This window comes from Rhipicephalus microplus, chromosome 3, assembly GCF_043290135.1.
Source record: "Rhipicephalus microplus isolate Deutch F79 chromosome 3, USDA_Rmic, whole genome shotgun sequence".
NCBI lineage: Eukaryota > Metazoa > Arthropoda > Arachnida > Ixodida > Ixodidae > Rhipicephalus > Rhipicephalus microplus.
Window position 1 is genome coordinate 40,502,388 of NC_134702.1, and position 21,526 is coordinate 40,523,913.

Sequence of the window (21,526 nt, forward strand, 5' to 3'; positions counted from 1 at the left end):
CGCCGCCGGACTACTTTATCCTGTGGAAAACAGAGTCCTCGTGATTTGCACACGCACGCAGAGCACGTTGACGCGTTACAAAGCGACAGTAATCGAGAAAGGGCATACCAGTACTGTCGATTTAGCTGAACTAACTTGGGCAGCGCAAAAAAGCCGGTCTTCGACAACGTCGCACAACACTTCCTCGTGCTGGCCAAGCGCCCATGCTCTTGAACTGCCGGGAGTTTAATCACCCCAGCGTGGCCAATGTTTATGTGTCATACATTCGTCGCGTGGGCTCAGACACAGCTCGCGGTCTCTCACGGACGGCCTGCTGCGAACGTTTGCACAACAAAACTAGTTAGCGACGGAATAAAATAAAAGCGCACCAAACGCCACAACCGCGTGGTCCGGTATTTACCTTGCTGTCAGAACCGATTTCCTCTCGCACGTCACGACGCGCGCAAATTTCTCCAGCGCGTCAAAACTTGCTGTTGCTGCTGCGAAGCAGCGTTCGCGAGGAATAACAAACAAGCTTCGCACGACACGCGAGCGAATTCGAATCACCACGCACCGAGACTGCGCCACACAAATTTCTGCTTCAATCTTTTCACTCACAAGCCCGCGCGTTTGTCGGAGAAGTCGTCCCAGTACCGAACTCCTTAATTAAATAACTTGCGATAAAATGATTAGCATCATCCATCCGAAGACAGTTCGCCCTACCATTTATAGGCTATGTGAAAAAAAGTGCGACTGCGCTTCACACAAGCACCTGCTCTTCCAATCACGCGGTCATTCAGGTATGTAAACAACGATTGCGCAATACCAACCCCAGACCCGGGTTCCGCAACACGACGCGCGCAGGCCGATTCAACGTCACTTGGGTGATGGCTTGCGCAGCTTCCGCCATTTCAGCAGCAGCGCGTTGTCAGCAGTTTCCCCTAGTAAGGCAAATATAGATTTGACGGCTAAGGCATAACTGACTGTATGGTTAAAACGTTGGTTGCCCTGTTTCACTATGTGTTTCACAGAAGTGCGCCGTTGCGGAGACGGCGTGCACGAATGCTCGTACGTGCGTACGAGTTTTGTTTGGACATGCGACTTTTTGATACCCCGATGAGTAATAAACGCCAATTCGCACTGCAACAATAAAGGTACCACTCCAAGCACGGCTCAACTTGTTCTGGCTCCTTTGCATCGAGTTTCTTGAAAGCCCGATGGAGCAATACTGGTGTTTTAGAAACATGAAAACGGTATGAAAGCTACTTTTTTCAATATCACAGCCAGCCTAGACATTAAAAAAAAAATGACTGGTAGATTTCTATTTTTCAACCCTTAGCGATAATCCGAGCAAGCGCTGCCCAAGCCCGATTACCAATGCCCTAGCAATTAACACACAGATATTATGCTGCATAAGGGCAAGCACTGAAATGCTCACAACTTGCCTATGTCATAACACTGTCTTTTTGACCAGCGGCTGACTGGTTTGCAGCTGATTATGGGCTTATGCATGCGGCTAGAAATCTTAATCAAGCTTCAGGCTATTGATATAGACCATAATTAGTTAGTGCACTTACCAACAAGCTTTGCACTGCTTCATGCTCACTTACCACTGACGAAGATTTTTCGTAAGTCTAAAAAGCTTTATTTATTCCATTTTAATCTTCACAACTCAAAGCAACAAGAACCCACAAAAAAGTAAAGGGTGGAAAGGACAAAGGCACCACAGCGTGTCGTGCCAGAAGATGAGATCTTCACCGACAACAGTTTATTTCTTCCAGAACAGTTTATTTCTTCCAGAGGTTACGGCGCTTTCCAATGAGAGATGAACGCTGTGGCATCCGCACACAACACAAAATATGATTCATGCACCTGCCATGTGTAGACCCCACAAATGTTGACTTCTGTGGTGATGTCGCGGAGGTGGTGTGCACAAGATATGAAAAACAGGGAGGGCAGCCGTTTCATTTCCGTCTCTGGAATAAGGCTCTGGCTCGACCTCGTCCTCTGGCAGCTGAGTAAACAAACAAGAAATTCCAGAGTCAGACATCTGAAAACAGTCTGGCTTGTTACCACTAAACACACCACATTCATGATTCTGAACAAACACTTTTGCAAGCTGCCAAAGAGACAAATGCAAAAATGCTGTGTCTGCAGCTTCCCTACATTGGTATAACGTATTTCCATTTATTGCCTTTGAAAGAAATTTGTTCAAAATAAAGCAAGCAGTCACAGGCTTGCTTGACATTATCATACCTGAGCATTTCATGCACTAAAATGGCAGTTATCAGACAGCTACATTATCATACAGTGCAACAAAAAGTGCTGCTAACTGAACACTTCAGGTTACAATGACAGTTGAGGCTGGTGCTTAATACGTATTGAACATCACTCAAAACTTGAAGACGGAATAGCTTATCTGAAACGTGTTTCAAAAGTGCTGTCTTTAGGCGGTGCCAAGGCAGCATAAATGCACAGACGCATTTCAAGCGCTCTGCATTGAATGCGGTTTCAAGTCAAGAAGCGTGTCTGAATACGGGGGTAAGTTTACCTTTAACTTTTCCGACCATTTTTTTTTTCCCCCACCGAATTATAGATAGCGAATATCACGAGCGAATGACGTATAAGTTTTTCCTGTGTAGCAACACCACAGATAGAATGGCATTCGTTGCACCAAATGACATTCAGACCTCCTGTGTGACAGGGTAGTTGAGATCTATTGAAGGGGCACCGAGTCTGACACAAATTTTTGCGGCGAATATAGCCTGTGGAATTGATTCCCGTGAACATGCGTATATCACCTGCAAAATATAAACAGCGAATATAGCTTGGAAGGTATTTTGCATGAATTTTCAAGATTGCATGGGCGAACGAGCCTCCCGACATTGACACCCCCCAAACGTGACCCCATGGTGATCCCCATCCCCCTACTTTCTCGTCGTCACCACCCTGCAGTCAATACATGCACCCAAATGACGTCATAGCCGCCATTTTTTTTTTTTTTCGCTGTGTTTGCACCAGCAAACTACCTGTCATCAACCCCAGATGTTACTGGCTCCCTCCCACCGCCAGCAACCAACATTTCGCTATGGCGTGTGTGACAGCAGCTGCTGCATGAAGTGAAGCTGTCATCTTTGATCAAAGTTTCAGTCATTGCAAGTTGCTCCATTTCGATATAAAGCTGAACAAGCATGGAATAACACGATTGAATGCGCAGCTCCGCACAGAACAAAATCATTTGCAAGAATGAAGACGCTACCACAGCAAGCAGCTTGTTACGTCACAGCTCGTGGGTGCACCAATGTTGCCTAACTCTCAGGCTGCTCGCATGTTTGTAAAGATGATATCAGTCATAAATTATTGTTGAACCAAATGCGCTAAAGTTTCACTGGCATCCTTGTGAAGTCACAAGGTTTACCACACATTGCAAATTGTGATGAAAAATAGGGTGTCATTGTCCATTTAAATGTCAATCAAAGGTATGACTGCCAACCACTGGCTTGAATAAACCCAGAAGCAGTGCATATGTTGTGCATCTAGGTAAATATCCATATGCTGTGTCAAATACAGCTGCATCTCTTTCCAAGCTGCAACTGCTGGCAACTTTTCAATGTGAAAAAGGCCCTTGCCGCACATTTCTCAAGAGCAACAGCTCATTTCAAACTTTCTACATATCAAGCTAGTTCTGCCCACAAGACATTTTCGTGTTCTAAAGCAATACCAGTGTTCCCATTAAGTTTGCATGCTTTGTAAACGGGGACACTAAAGCACCGAAATCTTATATTGACCTACAATGGCGGAGTTTGAGCAAGCTTTTTTTGCTTCTTAGGAGCAAGCGTGTTCCAATTGTAGAGTTACTGCTTGAGTAAAGTGTTCCGAGAGTCGGAGTATATTCAGAACGTGAGTGACTTCAAGGAGAAAAAAAAAAAACGTTGCTCTGCCGAAACAGGCAAAGTGGACCGGAACTCTCTTTAATACATTTGCGCGCTTAGGGAAGCCGCTGCTATACCGCTGTGTCATGTGCTTTGCAAGTAATGGCGGATGACATGATCACACAAGTGCACAAGCAGTTTATCGGATCATGTCACTGACACTAAAACTACTACGTATGAGGGGTAATGCAACAGAAGTCGACTGCAAAATGGAATGACTACATGAAAGGTATTCTGGCCAACTCCAGGACTTCTGCTTTCTCCTTGCTTCTATGCTTGCTCTGGCAGTGCGGAATGTGTTCAATCACGGATTCGGAGGCGCTGCTCTACGCCAGAGCTAAGTGCTTGCTCAGAGTCAATTGGCTGCTCCAATTAAGCTATTCGAACTCAACATCGGTCACCTTAGCCCACCAGGAGAAACCATAAATTATAACTTGGATTAAAACAATAGCTTGTCATGGGGAGAGCAAAAAACAATATGGAATTACTCTGTGTCCTATAACAATCAGGTTGTGGTCATGTTAAAGGGTCACTAAAAGCAAATATTAAGTCATTATTGATTGCTATAATAGCAGTACAGAAACCTCGTAGTGCAACATGTGCCAAGAAAGAGCTTACTTTGAAATAAAATCATGTTGCAGTGGTCTGCATCGCGTTAGCACACTTCAAATCCCTTACCTAGAAGTGGCCCTCTCATGTCACTATTGCCATGTACAAAGTTGCTCGGCTTTACTGTGCGGCCGCCGATGCTAGTAGCAGCACAGCGAAAGTAGCGGGAGCCACAGCACCAACAATGGCCATTGAACAATTTCCTGCCATCACCTCCAAAATGGGAGCTGTGCTTGGTTCAACTGGGCGCCGCTAGATGGCACGACCTGCCCAGTTAGCAGCTTTATCACACATATAAAGATGCCATTGCCCCAATATCTGTGTATGACAACAGTGGTGGTAGTAAGCTACTGTTCAAAGCACGCATGGGAGCGCTTCGCACGCTCGCATACCACAGCCACTTCGACCCAAATATCTACTCGACCCTATGCAGAGTGTGCGAAGCAGAACAGGGGAAAGAAGAGCACTTGGTGCTACAATGCCAAATAATCTCACCCTGCCCGCCAGAGGCCACTACAATACCTCAGACACTGGCCCTGACGGACAGGAATGAAAAGCACTTTCTACTACAAAGACAAGGCTCCAACAGTGGTGGAAGTGGAGCCAAAAGTGAACTCTACTTTGTGCTTTCGATCTTTCTTTTACGTTCTTTTTTTATATACCTAGGCTGGAACACAACATATGTGTTCACCCGTTACAACGGGCAAAGCCACAAATTATCACTATCATCAACCAGGCAAAAATTTAATTTTCAAACCACTCACGCCATTCCCTGTAATAACATCCGACAGTTCTTTTTTTCTGTGACTCAAACAGAAATGAACAAGCAGCATTTTATTACATCTCTTCATGCACGAAAAGTTTTTCATTTAGTGCAGCTAGTTCGATTACTAAGGATTATTAGTAGGTGTTGACTCTGACGTCATCGGGATCATTTTGTGAACGTCCTACTCGTGGCACATGTGTTCTCGTGCATTTAATTCGACTTCTCGGCAAGTAGGGCACTGCTGTTAATAATATTGTCATGCACAGTTGACAAGTAGACTAATGAACATAGCTAAAACGGGCGAAGTTGTGCCCCACAAACAAACAGGTTAGAGAAAAAATGTTTACGCCCAGAACGCCTTCTTCCAAATTCGGCACCTCGTCGTCTTCTCTTATCCCGCACAGCTCGAACGTGCCCGAGTTTTCCATGTCGATTCTTGTTGTCCCTACCGGTGCTTCGCTTGGTCTGTTTTGCACGCACACCACAGGCAACATTTAGGGCGTAGAAAACGACTGGCGCGCAAGCTTTAAATGTATCTTGCGTCATTATCCCCCTTCCGAGAATGCACCGTCCCTATGCTTGTTTAGGTTCCAGGTTGGTACTGTATAGTAACTATACGGTAGTAGCAGGAATCATCCAGCGGTGTTGCTTTATTGCTCATGCATATCTTTCATGGTATGCCTTCATTTGGATGACATGCACAGTTTCTGTGCGATGCCGCCATCTGGATTATGTTACTTGCTTCTCTGGGACAACTTCATATTTCAAAAGACGAAGCTGGTGAAGCACCTTGTAGAGGCCAAATAACGTTTGTAAGGAATGGACACAAAAGTGCTGTGTTTAGGTACGATTTGTGGCTAAAAGGACTTGCAAGCGCCGAGGAACGCCAAACCGAAACTAAAGAAGACGAGCGGAGGGCAGGTGGCACGAAGGCGATAACAAGAAATGAAAAAGAAGAGGAGAAGAAGAAGGAACGTGCGAAAGCGAGCTCGAGCGTGGAGGCCACGAAGGCAGACGAAGCAGTGCGCCGCTCGAGAGGACGAGTGCCTGGGAGCGTTCCTGAGTCGGACGTGGGACCCGTACGTGTCGGCTAGGTCGAGCTCCGGCGTGTTCGCTCGGGGTCGAGTCCGCCGGCCGGTACAAGGTGCAAGGACGGGGCCTGCTGAACGGCTCCTGCCTGGGTGCAGTGGCCGGGAGCAGGTTCGTGGCGAGGCCTACCGGGCGTGGTCCTCGTGAGCCGGGGCCTGACCCTGAACCTCAGGAGTTGCGACCCTGACTGCTGGCCGCGACGTCTGACTAAACGGCGCTGCACACGGTAGCGCATCCGTGTGCCGTAAGCCGTTCCAGCCGCTCCAGCCGTGCCACCTTTGCCCTCGCGCACGTCGACAATCGCATCATGTCGGGACGACGGGGACCCAAACTGTGAGGCAGCGTTTTCCTTTTGCGAACTGAGAACTCTACGCGCTGGACTCGGAGTAAGCGTAGCCGCGAGCTCTCCGCATGCTAGAGGTCTGACTCTCATACATGTTGCGTGACGCTTGGCGTGTAGGGTTGGACATATAGTTTTATTTTCACCTGCCACTTCGTTCTCTAGTGTATAATATAACGCTTCTTTTGTTCGCATCCAGAAATTGTGATGGTTAAGGACGTTCGTCACTATGTTTGTTGACAGCGGACGAAAAAGGATTCACATCAACAATGGATGCGAACAAAAGAAGCGTTATATTATACACTAGAGAACGAAGTGGCAGGTGAAAATAAAACTATATGTCCAACCCTACACGCCAAGCGTCACGCAACATGTATGAGAGTCAGACCTCTAGCATGCGGAGAGCTCGCGGCTACGCTTACTCCGAGTCCAGCGCGTAGAGTTCTCAGTTCGCAAAAGGAAAACGCTGCCTCACAGTTTGGGTCCCCGTCGTCCCGACATGATGCGATTGTCGACGTGCGCGAGGGCAAAGGTGGCACGGCTGGAGCGGCTGGAACGGCTTACGGCACACGGATGCGCTACCGTGTGCAGCGCCGTTTAGTCAGACGTCGCGGCCAGCAGTCAGGGTCGCAACTCCTGAGGTTCAGGGTCAGGCCCCGGCTCACGAGGACCACGCCCGGTAGGCCTCGCCACGAACCTGCTCCCGGCCACTGCACCCAGGCAGGAGCCGTTCAGCAGGCCCCGTCCTTGCACCTTGTACCGGCCGGCGGACTCGACCCCGAGCGAACACGCCGGAGCTCGACCTAGCCGACACGTACGGGTCCCACGTCCGACTCAGGAACGCTCCCAGGCACTCGTCCTCTCGAGCGGCGCACTGCTTCGTCTGCCTTCGTGGCCTCCACGCTCGAGCTCGCTTTCGCACGTTCCTTCTTCTTCTCCTCTTCTTTTTCATTTCTTGTTATCGCCTTCGTGCCACCTGCCCTCCGCTCGTCTTCTTTAGTTTCGGTTTGGCGTTCCTCGGCGCTTGCAAGTCCTTTTAGCCACAAATCGTACCTAAACACAGCACTTTTGTGTCCATTCCTTACAAATATCCCCCTGCTCAAGAAAGTTGTTTGGGGGAAAACAACTTTTCACAAGCGCGCGAGGTGGAGTACCCAAAAGCGAAAACATAGCAAAAAAAAAACATTATTTACAGAAGTTCATTCTGTTAGGGAAAGGGTGAATTGACATGAAAAGAAATTGTGCCACCAGTAAACGCTAACCAGCGGAGAAGTCAAATGCGGCTGAGGTAGTCGGCACCTACGTTGTCGGAGCCCTTAATGTACTCAACCACAAAGTCATACTCAGTAAGCAATAGGCTCCAGCGGAGTACTCGGCTGTTGATGTGTTTTGCGGAATTTATGTACGCAAGCGGCTGGTGGTCAGTTTGCAGCACGAATCGGTTTCCGAAGAGGTACACATGAAACTTTTGTATAGCCCACACAAGAGCCAGCGCCTCTCTTTCGATTGTTGAGTACCGTGACTCCCGTTCGAGCAGTTTACGGCTTGCGTAGGCTACTGGATGCAACATGCCGTCGTGACGCTGCATTAAAAGGCTCCCTTTCGTGGTATTTCTTGAGAAGGTTAATGTGAAAAAGACTTCTCCGAGTTCCGAGATCTATCTCGTAGTCATAGTCACTGCGTTTCTCAAGCACTGTGAAGGGTCCCTTCCATGTCAAGATCAATTTATTCTTATCTGATGGTAGCAACAGCAATACTTTGTCGCCGGGTGATAGGTGTCGAACTCTTGCTTTCCTATCGTAATATTTCTTCTGTGTCATTTTCGCCTTCAGGAGTTCTTCGTGCGCTACCTTGCAGGTGTCTTGCAGTCGCTCCCGAAGATCTATAACATACTCGTATGTTGTTTTCGTTTCAGGATCGATGTTGGCCCCTGTCCACAGTTCCTTAAGGATCGACATTGGCCCGCGTACAAATCTGCCGTAGAGGAGGTCGAACGGCGCGAATCCAAGGCTCGTCTGGGGAACTTCACGGTATGCAAAGAGCAGGGGAGCCAAGTACCTGTCCCAATGTCGCGGCCGTTCTTGACACATGCGGCGAACCATTTGTTTGAGAGTGCCATTAAATCTCTCCACAAGTCCGTTGGCCATGGGGTGATAAGGCGTTGTGGGTAGCTGACGAAATGAAAGTAGCCGACCGAGTTCTTCCATCAGACTCGAGGTGAACGACTTTCCACAGTCGCTCACTATCTCACGGGGCACTCCAACGCGGGAGAACATCTCTACTAGTGCTTCCGCTATGCGCTTTGTCTCGATGCTCGGTAGTGCCACCGCATCCGGGTAACGCGTAGCGAAGTCTACCATCGTTAAGACATACTTGTTGCCCTTGGATGACGTTGGTGACAGCGGGCCAATAATATCGATGGCGACCCGCTGAAAAGGTGTGTCTATGATAGGCATATTTCCCAATGGAACTCGTCCGACGAGGTGTTTAGGCACGGTCCTCTGACATACGTCGCACGACTTCACGAACCGTATCACATCAGCCCGTACACCCGGCCAATAAAACTCTGTAAGGACACGGTCTGTTGTCCTTCTTTGCCCTTGGTGACCAGACAGAAGGCCTTCATGAGCCATCTTCATTACGGTGTTTCGAAGATCCTTGGGTACTACAAGTTGCTCCAAGTCTCGCTTTTCTGCCGTGCGGTGGCGCCGGAAAAGAATGTCGCGTACCAGCACAAACTCAGTGACTGTTGGCTTCTTAGATATGACCTTCCCCAATGCGGCGAAGCAGGTTTCCAGCGTGGGATCTGCGTGCTGTAAATTCTTTAGCGCTTCCCGGCTGATATCCAGGGGTTGGATCCGAGGAACAATCAGTTCACTGGGCTTTTTCCTTTCTTTTCCTGCAGCCGCCGACATGTCATCTTGTCGTCTTCTATCTGATGAGGTTGCATCTTCAGGTTCTTCTTCAGTGCATACTGGATCATGGTGAATCTGTGCTAGTTTTGGACGTCCTGCTGGCTGCTTCGGGGCTGGTCGGGCAGCTGACAGTACACCCGCGATGTTGCCAAGCACGACTTCATACAATGGATTCTCCATACAAACAGCAAGCACCTGACCTCTGAAAAACGGAGAATCTATGTACACCTCTGCTTCTGGTAAGACTTTTGCAGATCGGTCCAATAAGCGAACGGTACGGGTGTTGCCAGTCAAGTTGCAGTCAGGAACTAGCGATCGTTTCACCACTACTGTATTGCAACCGGTATCCCGCAATACGGTAACCCGCTTCCCTTCGAGATAGCCCTTTACAGTTGGCATTTGTTTTGACCCGTTGTCGCAAGTTGCGTTGCTTTGGGTCCCATCACACATGTCATGACAATGTTTCTCATCCTGATTGTCAGGCGCATCTTCCATTGATTTCTCATGCTGCACTTTCTGGTATCCCAAGACGGAACATGATGCCTCTCTACGTTTTCCCAAGTTTGCGGGACAACTATCGGATCTGTGCCCTGACTTCTTACAGATCCAGCACGACGTCGACTTGGGCGCTCGAGACTTTGTCCAGCAATCGGAAGCTCGATGACCCGGCTTGTTGCACAGAAAACAAAGCGGTTTTCCTTTGCTTTCGCTGACAGTGTCAACTTTAGCTGTAGCCATCGGTTTCCCTTTTTCGTCTTTTCCTCTAGCGAGATTCACAATTCCCTGAGCTTCCAAATATTGATCAGCCGTCGTTGCCAACGTGTCCAGGTTATGACATCCTCGCTCCTTCAGGAAGACAGCCAACTTCTCGTCGCACCGCCTGAGGAATTGCTCGGACACCATCTTGTCTCGCAGTGCATCATATGTTTTGGGAGTCTTCGCCAGCTCCTGCCAATGGTCGAAGTATCCACAGAGACGTCCCGCGAACTGTCAACCTGTCTCAGTATTCTCGGGCCGGGCATTCCTAAACTTCGTGCGGTATCCCTCCTCTGTATAACGGAACCGCTGGAGGAGCGTCTGCTTGAGCTTTGCGTAGTCCGTAGAGTCTTCTGCAGACATCCGTCCTACCACGGTCAAGGCTTCTCCCGTTAGACACAAGCTCAGTGACAGGGCCCACTTGTCGGTTGGCCAGCCTTGGCTCATGGCAACCCTCTCAAATCTCTGGATGTACGCATCCAGTTCGTCCCTACTCTCATTGTAGGGCGGAATCATTTTGTGTGGGCTGCGAAAACTCTGACCACCACCCATACTATCATCCGCAGAACTCGTGCTCGGCCGCTGCGCTTCTGCGACACGACGTCGCTCCTCGAGCAGGAGCCTTTCTGCCTCCATGCGAGCCATTTCACGCTCATGCTCCACCTGTGCTGCTAGCCGTGCCTCCTCTCGATCTTTCGCTCTCTGGTCCCTCATTTCTTTTTCCTCTGCGCTCACCCATGCCAGCAAAGCCTCACCACTCAGCCCCATCTCCTTCCCTAGCTCAACTAGCTTCCTCTTGTCGTCCATTCTCGTCCGCCACACACAAACAACGTGAGGCTCTCAGATGTAAGGCGAGAGCTTAGTCCTGTCTCGCGGACGCCAGAAATTGTGATGGTTAAGGACGTTCGTCACTATGTTTGTTGACAGCGGACGAAAAAGGACTCACATCAACAATGGATGCGAACAAAAGAAGCGTTATATTATACACTAGAGAACGAAGTGGCAGGTGAAAATAAAACTATATGTCCAACCCTACACGCCAAGCGTCACGCAACATGTATGAGAGTCAGACCTCTAGCATGCGGAGAGCTCGCGGCTACGCTTACTCCGAGTCCAGCGCGTAGAGTTCTCAGTTCGCAAAAGGAAAACGCTGCCTCACAGTTTGGGTCCCCGTCGTCCCGACATGATGCGATTGTCGACGTGCGCGAGGGCAAAGGTGGCACGGCTGGAGCGGCTGGAACGGCTTACGGCACACGGATGCGCTACCGTGTGCAGCGCCGTTTAGTCAGACGTCGCGGCCAGCAGTCAGGGTCGCAACTCCTGAGGTTCAGGGTCAGGCCCCGGCTCACGAGGACCACGCCCGGTAGGCCTCGCCACGAACCTGCTCCCGGCCACTGCACCCAGGCAGGAGCCGTTCAGCAGGCCCCGTCCTTGCACCTTGTACCGGCCGGCGGACTCGACCCCGAGCGAACACGCCGGAGCTCGACCTAGCCGACACGTACGGGTCCCACGTCCGACTCAGGAACGCTCCCAGGCACTCGTCCTCTCGAGCGGCGCACTGCTTCGTCTGCCTTCGTGGCCTCCACGCTCGAGCTCGCTTTCGCACGTTCCTTCTTCTTCTCCTCTTCTTTTTCATTTCTTGTTATCGCCTTCGTGCCACCTGCCCTCCGCTCGTCTTCTTTAGTTTCGGTTTGGCGTTCCTCGGCGCTTGCAAGTCCTTTTAGCCACAAATCGTACCTAAACACAGCACTTTTGTGTCCATTCCTTACAACGTTGAAGTAGCTTTTCGGAGAGCCCACGTTCGCGTACGGGTGTCCATACCCATACTTTGTCTCCAGGAGCGTACTTGACGTCTTCTCGTCGCAAATTATACCTATCGGCATCACTTTTTGTTGCTGCTGAATGCGATGTCATGCCAGCTGCCTTGCTTGTTCAGCTCTTTGCGTGAAGTCACTGGTGCTATGGTCATGGTCGGAGTTATCATCAACAAGTAACATTGCATCCAGGGGTGTCGTGACTGTTCGGCCAAAAACAAGTTGAAAAGGTGCCGTTCGTGTTGTCTCCTGCACAGCGGTATTGTATGCGAACGTTGCGTACGGTAGTATTCTGTCCAAGTTCGATGCTCTATATCGACGTACATCAACAAGTCAGTCAACGTTCTGTTGAGCCGTTCTGTTAATCCATTCGCTTGGGGATGATACGCCGTGCTTTTCCTATGACTTGTGTGTGTCAATCTCATGATGGAATTTGTCAAGTAAGCTGTAAACGCTGTTTCTCGATCCGTGATTAGCACAGTAGGAGCTCCACGCTGCAGTACAATGTTGGTCACAAAGAATTCAGCTACTTCCACAGCCGTCCCCCGAACAAGCGATGCTGTCTCCGCATATCTAGTTAAATAGTCTGTTCCAACAATGATCCATCGCTTTCTTGATAACGACGAGGGAAATGGGCCAAGTAAGTCCGTTCCCACCAGTGCAGAAGGGGTATCTGGTGGTGCTATAGGTTGGAGGAGACCAGCTGGCTTCACTGGTGGTGTTTTGCGCCTTTAGCGATCCCGGCAGGTTCTTGCGTAGTGCTGCACAGAATTCAGCAACCTTGGCCAGTAGTATTTCTACGAATACGTGCAAGCGTTCTGCTCACTCACAAATGTCCTGCTGATGGGTCATTGTGGCATGCTTCCAAGACCCCGGGTCGTAGCGCTGTAGGAACGACAAGGAGGAATTTCTCCAGACCAGGTTCGAAATTTCTTTTGTACAAGACTTCATTTCAGAGGATGAACGACGACAGGCTTCAGGAAAAAACACAAGGAAGGTCAACGGGTTGTTCCTGCAAGTACTTGATCAGCAGCAGCAACTAAGGATCAGATTTCTGCTGCTGTGCCATTTCTGATGCAGTGACAGCTCCTCCAAACAAGGAACGTCCTGTTCGCTTTCCGTACAGGTTGCTTCCGTGGAATCAACCGGTGCACATGACAAACAGTCAGCATCACTGTGCTTGCTACCAGACTTATAGAAGACCGTTACATCGTATTCCTGCTGTCGTAGGCTCCATCTCGCAAGTCGTCCGACGGGTCTTAGATATTTGCCAGCCAGCACAGTGAATGGTGATCGCTGATGGCTGGAAAAGGTCTTCCGTATAAATATGGCCTAAACTTGCTCATTGCCTAAACAACCGCACAGCATTGTTTTTCTGTCGTTGAGTAATTGGCCTCAGCCTTCGAAAGTGTACGACTAGCGTACGCAATGACCCGCTCTACACCATCCTGCCACTGAACGAGGAGGCCCCGAGACCCAAGTTGCTTGCGTCAGTGTGAATATCAGTCTCGGCTTCCTCGCCAAAATGTGCGAGGACTGGATGGCTCTGAAGGCGGTGTCGCAGCTCATCGAAGGCATCCTCCTGTTCCTTCAGCCAAATGAAAGGTACATCTTCCTTTGTCAGTCGCGTTGGAGGTTCGGCGATCTTCGAAAATTTTTTTTTACAAAGCGCCGGTAATAAGCGCAAAGTCCCAAGAACCGTCTAACCGTTTTTTTGTTCGCTGAATTCAGAAATTGTTGTACTGCCGTGGTCTTCTCAGGGTCTGGGCGAATACCTTCAGCACTGACAACATGCCCAAGAAAAAGGAGCTCTTGGAAGCTGAAGTGGCAGTTCTGTGGCTTTATCATCAGGTCCGCCAAACTAAGCTTCAAGCACAGATCGCAGTCGCTCGACAAGCTGCTCGGAGATAGCCAAAACAACCATAACATCGTCAAGATAAACAAGGCAAAACTGTCACTTCAGTCCGAAGAGCACACTGTCCATGATCTGCTGAAATGTCGCGGTAGCGGAACAAAGGCCGAATGAAAGTACTTTAAATTTGTATAGCCTGTCCGGTGTCACGAATGCAGTTTTCTCACTACCTCTTTTGTCGACTTCTATCTGCCAGTACCCTATTTCAAGGTCTAGGGAAGCAAAGAACTTCGCATCTTGCTGTCTATCGAGAGTATCGCCAATCATGGGAAAAGGATAAACATGTCGCTTAGTGATGGAGTTCAGCCTCGGGCAGTCTACACAGAATCGTAAGGACTGGTTTTTCTTTTTTACGAGCACCACCGGTGATGCCCATGGACTCGTCGACGGTTGAATTACATCGTCTTTGAGCATTTCTCGGACCTGATTTCCGATCGCTTTTCTTTCCTTTAATGACACCTTTCCTTTCCTTTCCTTTAGGGGTGCTGGCAGATAGGTCTGACTGATTCGTCGACAATGATGCCGTGTTTCGAAATGGGCATTCATTGGACTTTGGATGACGTTGAAAAGCATGCGGCGAATTCTCTCACGAGGTTTTCTATTTGCCTCTTCTGGCTTGGCAACAGCCGTTGGTCTAAGTCGATGGATTCCAGTACAGAATCCACGTCTTGGAGATCAGGTGATGACGTCTCAGAGGTGCTCAGGTTCACAACTTGGACGAAGTCTTGTATACTGGCAATGACGGTCGCCTTCGCAAGGTGCTGTACTTCATTCCCAAAGTTTGTCAGCAAGACGTTAGCACACCCGTCACGAAGCTGTACAAGGCCCTTTGCCATGCAGATTCCATTTTCGAGTATGAGCGCAGTGTTGCTGTCAGAGAGCCCTTATGGTCACTAAATGCATTGCTTCTTACCCAGACAGCTACGCTGGACCTTGGAGGTACCGCCACGTCGTCGTCCGAAATACCCAGGTGATTGACTTTTTCTTCTGTTTCGAACGTTGCAATCGCGTGCTTGGTTGAAAATGAGACACATGATTCCGGAAAATTAATTACCCCACCATTAGCCTTCAGGAAGTCCATACCCATAATTATGTCTCTAGAGCGTTCCGGCAGCACAATGAAAGTGGTGACGTGTGTGAAACCCCTTATTCCAATTCTTGCCGTACACGTTCCAATCGGGTTGATGAGGTGTCCCCTGAAGTGAAAACTTGAGGTCTATCCCATGGAGCTAGTACCTTGTTGAGTGTTCTGGCGAACTCACAACTGATTACTGAGTAATTCGCACCTGTATTCACTACTGCGTTCACTTCATAGCTGTCAATAAATACATGCAAGTCAGAGGTGACGTCTTGATTGCTCTATCGGCTTCTTAGTTCGTTGTTATCACGCAGAGTCAGCAATGAAGGTTCTGTTTCAGCATCAGCCTTACCTACACAGGTCGCTGGCTCTAGTTTTCCCAACCCGGGCTTGGTGAATGACGCTGTAGCGCCATCATCACCATCGTCATTTTTTCCATCACCGCGCCGCGTCTCTCGCGCAGCTGGCGCGAGCTCGAGCTGCGCGAGAATTAGAACGAGCTGACACGCCTGGCGTGGCTGACGCTGGTAGCCGACGTGGCTCCGCTTCAGGCCTGCAATAAAGTGGCGAGATCGGCACGGCCCCATCGGCCGCCTTCGACGTCATCTCACGTCTCCTCTCCTCCTCGCCGCTACATTGGTGACCCGGAGAGCACGCCCTTCGCCGAACGGCCCGCTGCCATGTTCCCGCAACTCTGCCCGCCAGTGCTGCCGTTTCAATCGACCTACCCCAAGGTATGGTTTATGCAGCTCGACGCCGTTCTTGCGGTGAATGGCATCACGGACCAGCTGCTGATGCACGCCATTCTTCTCGACGCCCTACCGGTAGAGTTGCGCCATCTCGCTGCCACTTCAAGCACCAGCCCGCAGCCTTACGATGCCCTCTGCACTGCGGTGCTCGCCCGCAGCGGCAACACATACCATCCGCTTCCGTTTACCCGCACCAGGCAGGTTTCCCCGGCGTCGCAGAGCAAGGTACGCACGCAAGCGCACGCAGAGCAAGCGACGGCACGTGACACCGTGGCCCTCGCCGCTTCCGCGACCACCAGTTCAGACGTCTCGGCCTCCTCCTCCTCGCCGCAGCTGCTGGTCAGCTCCTCGACGGTGCCCCCTGCCGCTCTGCCACCTGCCACTGGTGCCAGCAATGGCCTGCCGGGTGCCTCGCCACATTCCACTCGCACCTCCCCGGCCAGCAGCCGACCACCCTCGGCGTCCCCTGTCCCTGTCTCTGTTTCGTGGTCTATGACGGGCCCCAGCGCCGTGTCTTCGCGGAGCCAGAGCCTGCTCTCATCGTCGGCGTCGACACCGGCAACCACCAAAGCAACTGCCACCATCGCCCCTCTGCCCGTGGCGCCGCAGCAGGCACCTGCGTCGAGACCCGGCGTCGCACAGGTGGTTTCGGCCAGCCCCAATCCTCGCACCTCTGGTGCCCCCCGGCTCATCCAGCCGAAACAGCCACTGACGCTCCAACAGCTGCAGGCCATGCTGCCCACGCAGACCACGCTGGCCCAGCCCACACTGGGTGCGTTCCAGACAGACCAGCACCAATCCCTGGTGCAGATACCGACGTTCACCCAGCCGCAGATACTGGCGCATGCCCACCATCACCACCACCCGACAGGGCCCCATCATGGGGCCCTGTCGGGACCTCTAATCTCGACAGGCGGCAGTATAGTGTCCTCTGCACCCAGCGCCAACATTGTCACCCACCATCCTGTCATGACCTCGCGACACACGGTCCACTCTCGGCCTGTCCGACCAGGTCACCGTGAGACCCGCTTGTCGGCTACCAGCGTCAGCCACGCCAGGCGTGTCAGCTCGTTCTAATTCTCGTGCAGCTGGCGCGAGCTCGAGCTGCGCGAGAGACGCGGCGCGGTGATGGAAAAAATGACGATGGTGATGATGGCGCTACAACGCTTTGCAGTGGGAGAAGCTAATGATCGACAAGACTGTGACCCATATCTTCAACAATGCTGTCGAGCGAGGCTGATGTGGCTGAAGGTCATGAGAGTACTGACGAGAAGACAGGTCCTGCTGGATCTCGAAAGGACGCTACCCGTTCCGAGGCCTAAGTGCACTCACTGTGAACCCCGAAGCCCTGCCTGACGCTACTGGCACATTAAATACAGGTGGCCGGCCTCTCCACAGTAGTAGCAGAGAGGTAACCTGGCAGGAGTGCGCCATATATCAGTCTTCCTTGGTCTCCTATCCGGTGGCAGGAGCGTGTTTGGTGGCGCAGTGCTGTGCACCGAAGTGGCTGCAATGTGCCTACGCTTGGAGGGTCCTTGCAGTAGAGCGGCGGCATATGAGACTCTCCGCGATAACGATGGTGACACTTCTGGCTGGGCATACTGCTGACGTTCTCGAATGGGCTGGGGATCCCGACCCGCCAGTCTGACTTACTCACGCGCGACGTCGGCCAGTGACGACACAGCTGGAGCACTGTAGACGAGTCGCTGCCTCTGGAGCTCCTCTTGCACGACAGACCTCACAAGTTCACGTAAAAACTCTATGCTGTTTCCCAAAGCAGTGGGCACTGCGTCTACGGAGGCGATGCAGAGATCCTGGTTGTACATCCTCGCCTGTTAATGAAGAGTTCTTTCTATTGTGGCCGCCTGGAACTCCGTGACGGTGAACGACGGATTTCTAACCAGACTGGCAAGAAGTCCCTGTCTTAACCTCGCATTAGATGGCGAAGCTTTTTGTCCTCGCTCATGTTAGGGTCTGCTCGGCGGAAGAGGCGGGTTATGTCCTCCACATACATGGCCACGCTTTCATTGTTCCGCTGGTTCCGAGCTTGGAGAGCGGTCTCAGCTCTCTTCTTGCGATCCATACTCGGGTAGGTGACAAGTAGCTCCCTTTGAAAGTCATCCCAGGTCGAGATAGCAGCCTCGTGGTTTACGAACCACATTCATGCGGAATCCTCCAACACAAAATAAACACATCGTAGCTTCCGAGTAGCATCCTAGCCATTGACCCTCGCGACGCGCTCAAATGCTTGAGCCAGTCCTCTACATCTTCGTGTACGTCCCCGTAAAATGGTTCGGGCATCATCGGCGGATCTACAACTTGTGTTGGCGCGACCTGGAAAGTCATCTCAGTAGCGTCTCCGTTGGGAACTGCGACTGTTCTTGTAAAATGCAAAGAGGAAAACCCAGGGTCCTCACCGCATAGGTGACAGCCCCTGTGCTTGTGAACAGGGATCAGCTCCGTGGGTCCGAGTTTCCTCTCCTCCGAATTGCCTTCTCCAAGTTCAGAAGAAGTTAGGTTCATATCCCAGCTCCTCCACCAGATTCGTCACGCAAGTTGAAAAGTAGACTTTCACGAAAATAGCTAAAATGGGCGAAGTGTGCCCCACAAACAAACAAGTTAGAGAAAAAATTTTTACGTCCAAAACGCCTTGACTTCTTCCGAATTCGGCACCTCATCTCTTATACCGCGCAGCTCAAACGTGCCTGAGTTGTCAATGTCGATCCTGGTGGTCTCCACCGGCGCTTCGCTTGCTCAGTTTTGTACGCACACCACAGGCAACATTGAAAGCGTAGCAAACGACTGGCGCGCGAGCTTTAAATGTATCTTGCGTCAATATTGTAGTTTTAGACTACATACATTCAGCTTTCACTCTGACATAAAATAATATTGGACTTTAGTGTCTCTTTAAGGGACCCAGCACAGAGAGCCTGTCTGTGACGTCGCGTCACGTGAGAAGTATGTATAACACAAATGGCCCACATTTATGTCTTTAAAGGGACCAGCAAGCTCAGAATAAATGTGGTTAAGTATAGTTACAAGAACTCCTGCGAAAGCAGAACGACAGCGTGCATGGGTCGCCAAAAGGGCACATCTGTGTTCAGCCTTTCAGATCGAAAAATAAGATGACCAAGTGCTTTTGGAATTAATTACGGCAGCTACGAACACTACGAAGAATAAGCTTTCTGTCGCGCCAAAAAAAAAAAAAAAAAACACGAGTCCAAAAAAATTAGTTGTTGGTCCTTCTTAAAAAATGTATTTCAGAAGAAGCTTGGCAACAGGTCAATGCAGGAAAAACATGGCTGCCTTAGATTACAAGCGAGCACGCATAGAATATGAGACAACACTTAAATAGCACAAGTATATGAATAGAAAAACAGCATTTGGGTTTTCATTGTTCAATTAAAATATTTTAACCGCATTGTACTCCTGCGAAGGTGACAAACCCTGCTCACAAAGGAAGCATAACAGCGTAAAATCAGCCTGGAAAATTTTTATCACAACTATGCTCTACAGATTAATTATACAAACAGCTATGATGTCCACTCAACTGTAACCATTGGTCTTCATACATGTTGCATCTACAATGGCACTAGTGGTGTTCAATTTTGAACACACTGCAGTGAGGCAAGCGACTGAAAGATCCTATGGCCATGTCTTTCTGTTCATTGCGCTACTGTATCAAGCTCGAAATATCAAGCTACAAGTTTCTTCAACAGAAAGCTTTCCAAGTGAGCTCCGACGCCGCGCTGAACCACCCGTCACATTAGTCACAGCTTTTGCGATAAGTGCTTGCATCTGAAATCTGAATTGGCAGTTTTAAGCAACTCGAAAAAGAAAGTACCACTGCCCTACTCGAAGTACATCTCTTTCCTTTAATACATTTAGTCTTAACACAATCAATTTCTCAGAAATTGAAAACAAGAGAAAGAATGTGATTTAAATTTTTGGCATGCAGCGAACTTCATTACAGTTGGTAGACGGCTACACAAACAATGCAGTGGATCACACATAAGGAATGAGTTTCCTTCAAAAACAGTAATCGGCACTTCAAACATTCTTAAACGAAGAATTTATGCATTACCAGTGCTCGTTCTTAATTAGTCCCTCAAGTACTTCAATGGCTAACAGGTTTGCACACAACCTGCATCGTGACCCTTTCTGACTTTGAAAACTGGTCCACTTAGAGTGAAATTTGAAACTTCTGAAAACAGCACGTGTCATGCGGGTTGCATGCGGTTTCACAGGGTGTCAAATCGAATTTCAGCAAAGGGGCAAAGCAGGAATTGTTTGCGTCTCCACATGATAGGCGACGTTTAAAGTTATGCTTTGTATGCGCAACACTAAAGAAAAAAAACAAGGGAATGTCAATGAAGTCACTTCGCAGACAAGATTCGCAATGTTCACTATGAAGCTGAGCCTCAATAAAATTCCATTTGGGCCTAGTTGGCACGAAGGGTTTCGGGCCTAGTTGGTACAAAAGTATGCGCAAAGTTGGCATCAAGGTTTTAGTGCAGCTACGACAGCAGTTCACAAGCCGAGTTGCCCTGAAGAATTTCCTCCCCCACAGCTTCTGCCATTTACAATACACACGGACAAGCCGAGCACACTTTGCGTTCGATATGGCAAGTTGAAAGCAAATCGGAGAGCGAACGAGAAGAGTTTGACTTCGCATGATGTCAGCTACACCAATGAGCTCGAGACAATGGAAAACGAAACAAGAGCATTGGTCTACCATAAATGGCCTACGAACGCCGATTAACAAAAACCAAGGTAGGGTTACGATAGATGCATACTCCAATCGGCCTTTCAACAAACGGCAGTGAATAGAAGGTATTTTTGTGCTAACCTTGTGCTCGTAGAATCGCCGACTTGCCTCTGCCGGCGGACGCCGTCGCACTTTTGACACCGGCTTTTTTGAACATGGGAGCGTTTTTGAGCATGTCTGGTAGTATCATGAAGCGTATCTTGCTTCCCCTGATGTAGACGTTCTCGAGCTGAGCCACTCGCCCGTCGCGGTAGGTGACCGTGATGTTGCACATCTGACAATTCATGTTGTCCTCGGCCTCCACCAGTTTGCCCCGGTAGACTTCGCCGGTGTTCGTCTCGCAAGTGACGATGTGCCCTTCGGCTTCATGCAGAACTTTGATGGGCACGCCGATCGACATGCTGGATCAATTTATCCGAAGGAATTCACCGAAATCGAGCGGATTCAAACGGATGGCGAGAAACACCAGAATATCGCACGGATCTTAAACGTTACTGGTACGTTTCCTGCTGTGAAGATTAGTACCGCAGCAAACAATAACAAAACATAAAAATATTTAATGATTATGTTAATAAAACCAAAACACTATATTATGTTTCATAAAAAAAAACATTTCACGTTATAACAAAAACTTATAGGTTTTAACATTTATTATTTCCTGCGTAGCTGCAAGGCGTACTCTTTGTTTCTGTTTGTGGCTTTGTTGATGTGGTATTGATGTTTGATGTTCCCCATTAAGAAACGGCGTTACTCCTGTAATAATGCCTGATTTCTTAAATTTTAAAGCAGCCATTAGGACGTGAGCGGTAGTCTTGTTCG

General features: G+C 49.7%; 1 protein-coding gene across 1 annotated transcript; it reads right to left on the minus strand.

Annotated features, from left to right (window-relative positions):
- Positions 1-1,746: 1,746 nt before the first annotated feature.
- Positions 1,747-21,231, minus strand: SmD3 (small ribonucleoprotein particle protein SmD3). Its single transcript, XM_037427265.2, has 2 exons — positions 20,789-21,231; positions 1,747-1,993 (listed from the first exon to the last, which is right to left on the minus strand). Exons 1-2 carry the CDS (start codon positions 21,105-21,107, stop codon positions 1,944-1,946), a joined length of 369 nt encoding a protein of 122 aa, XP_037283162.1. The 5' UTR covers positions 21,108-21,231; the 3' UTR covers positions 1,747-1,943.
- Positions 21,232-21,526: the final 295 nt, after the last annotated feature.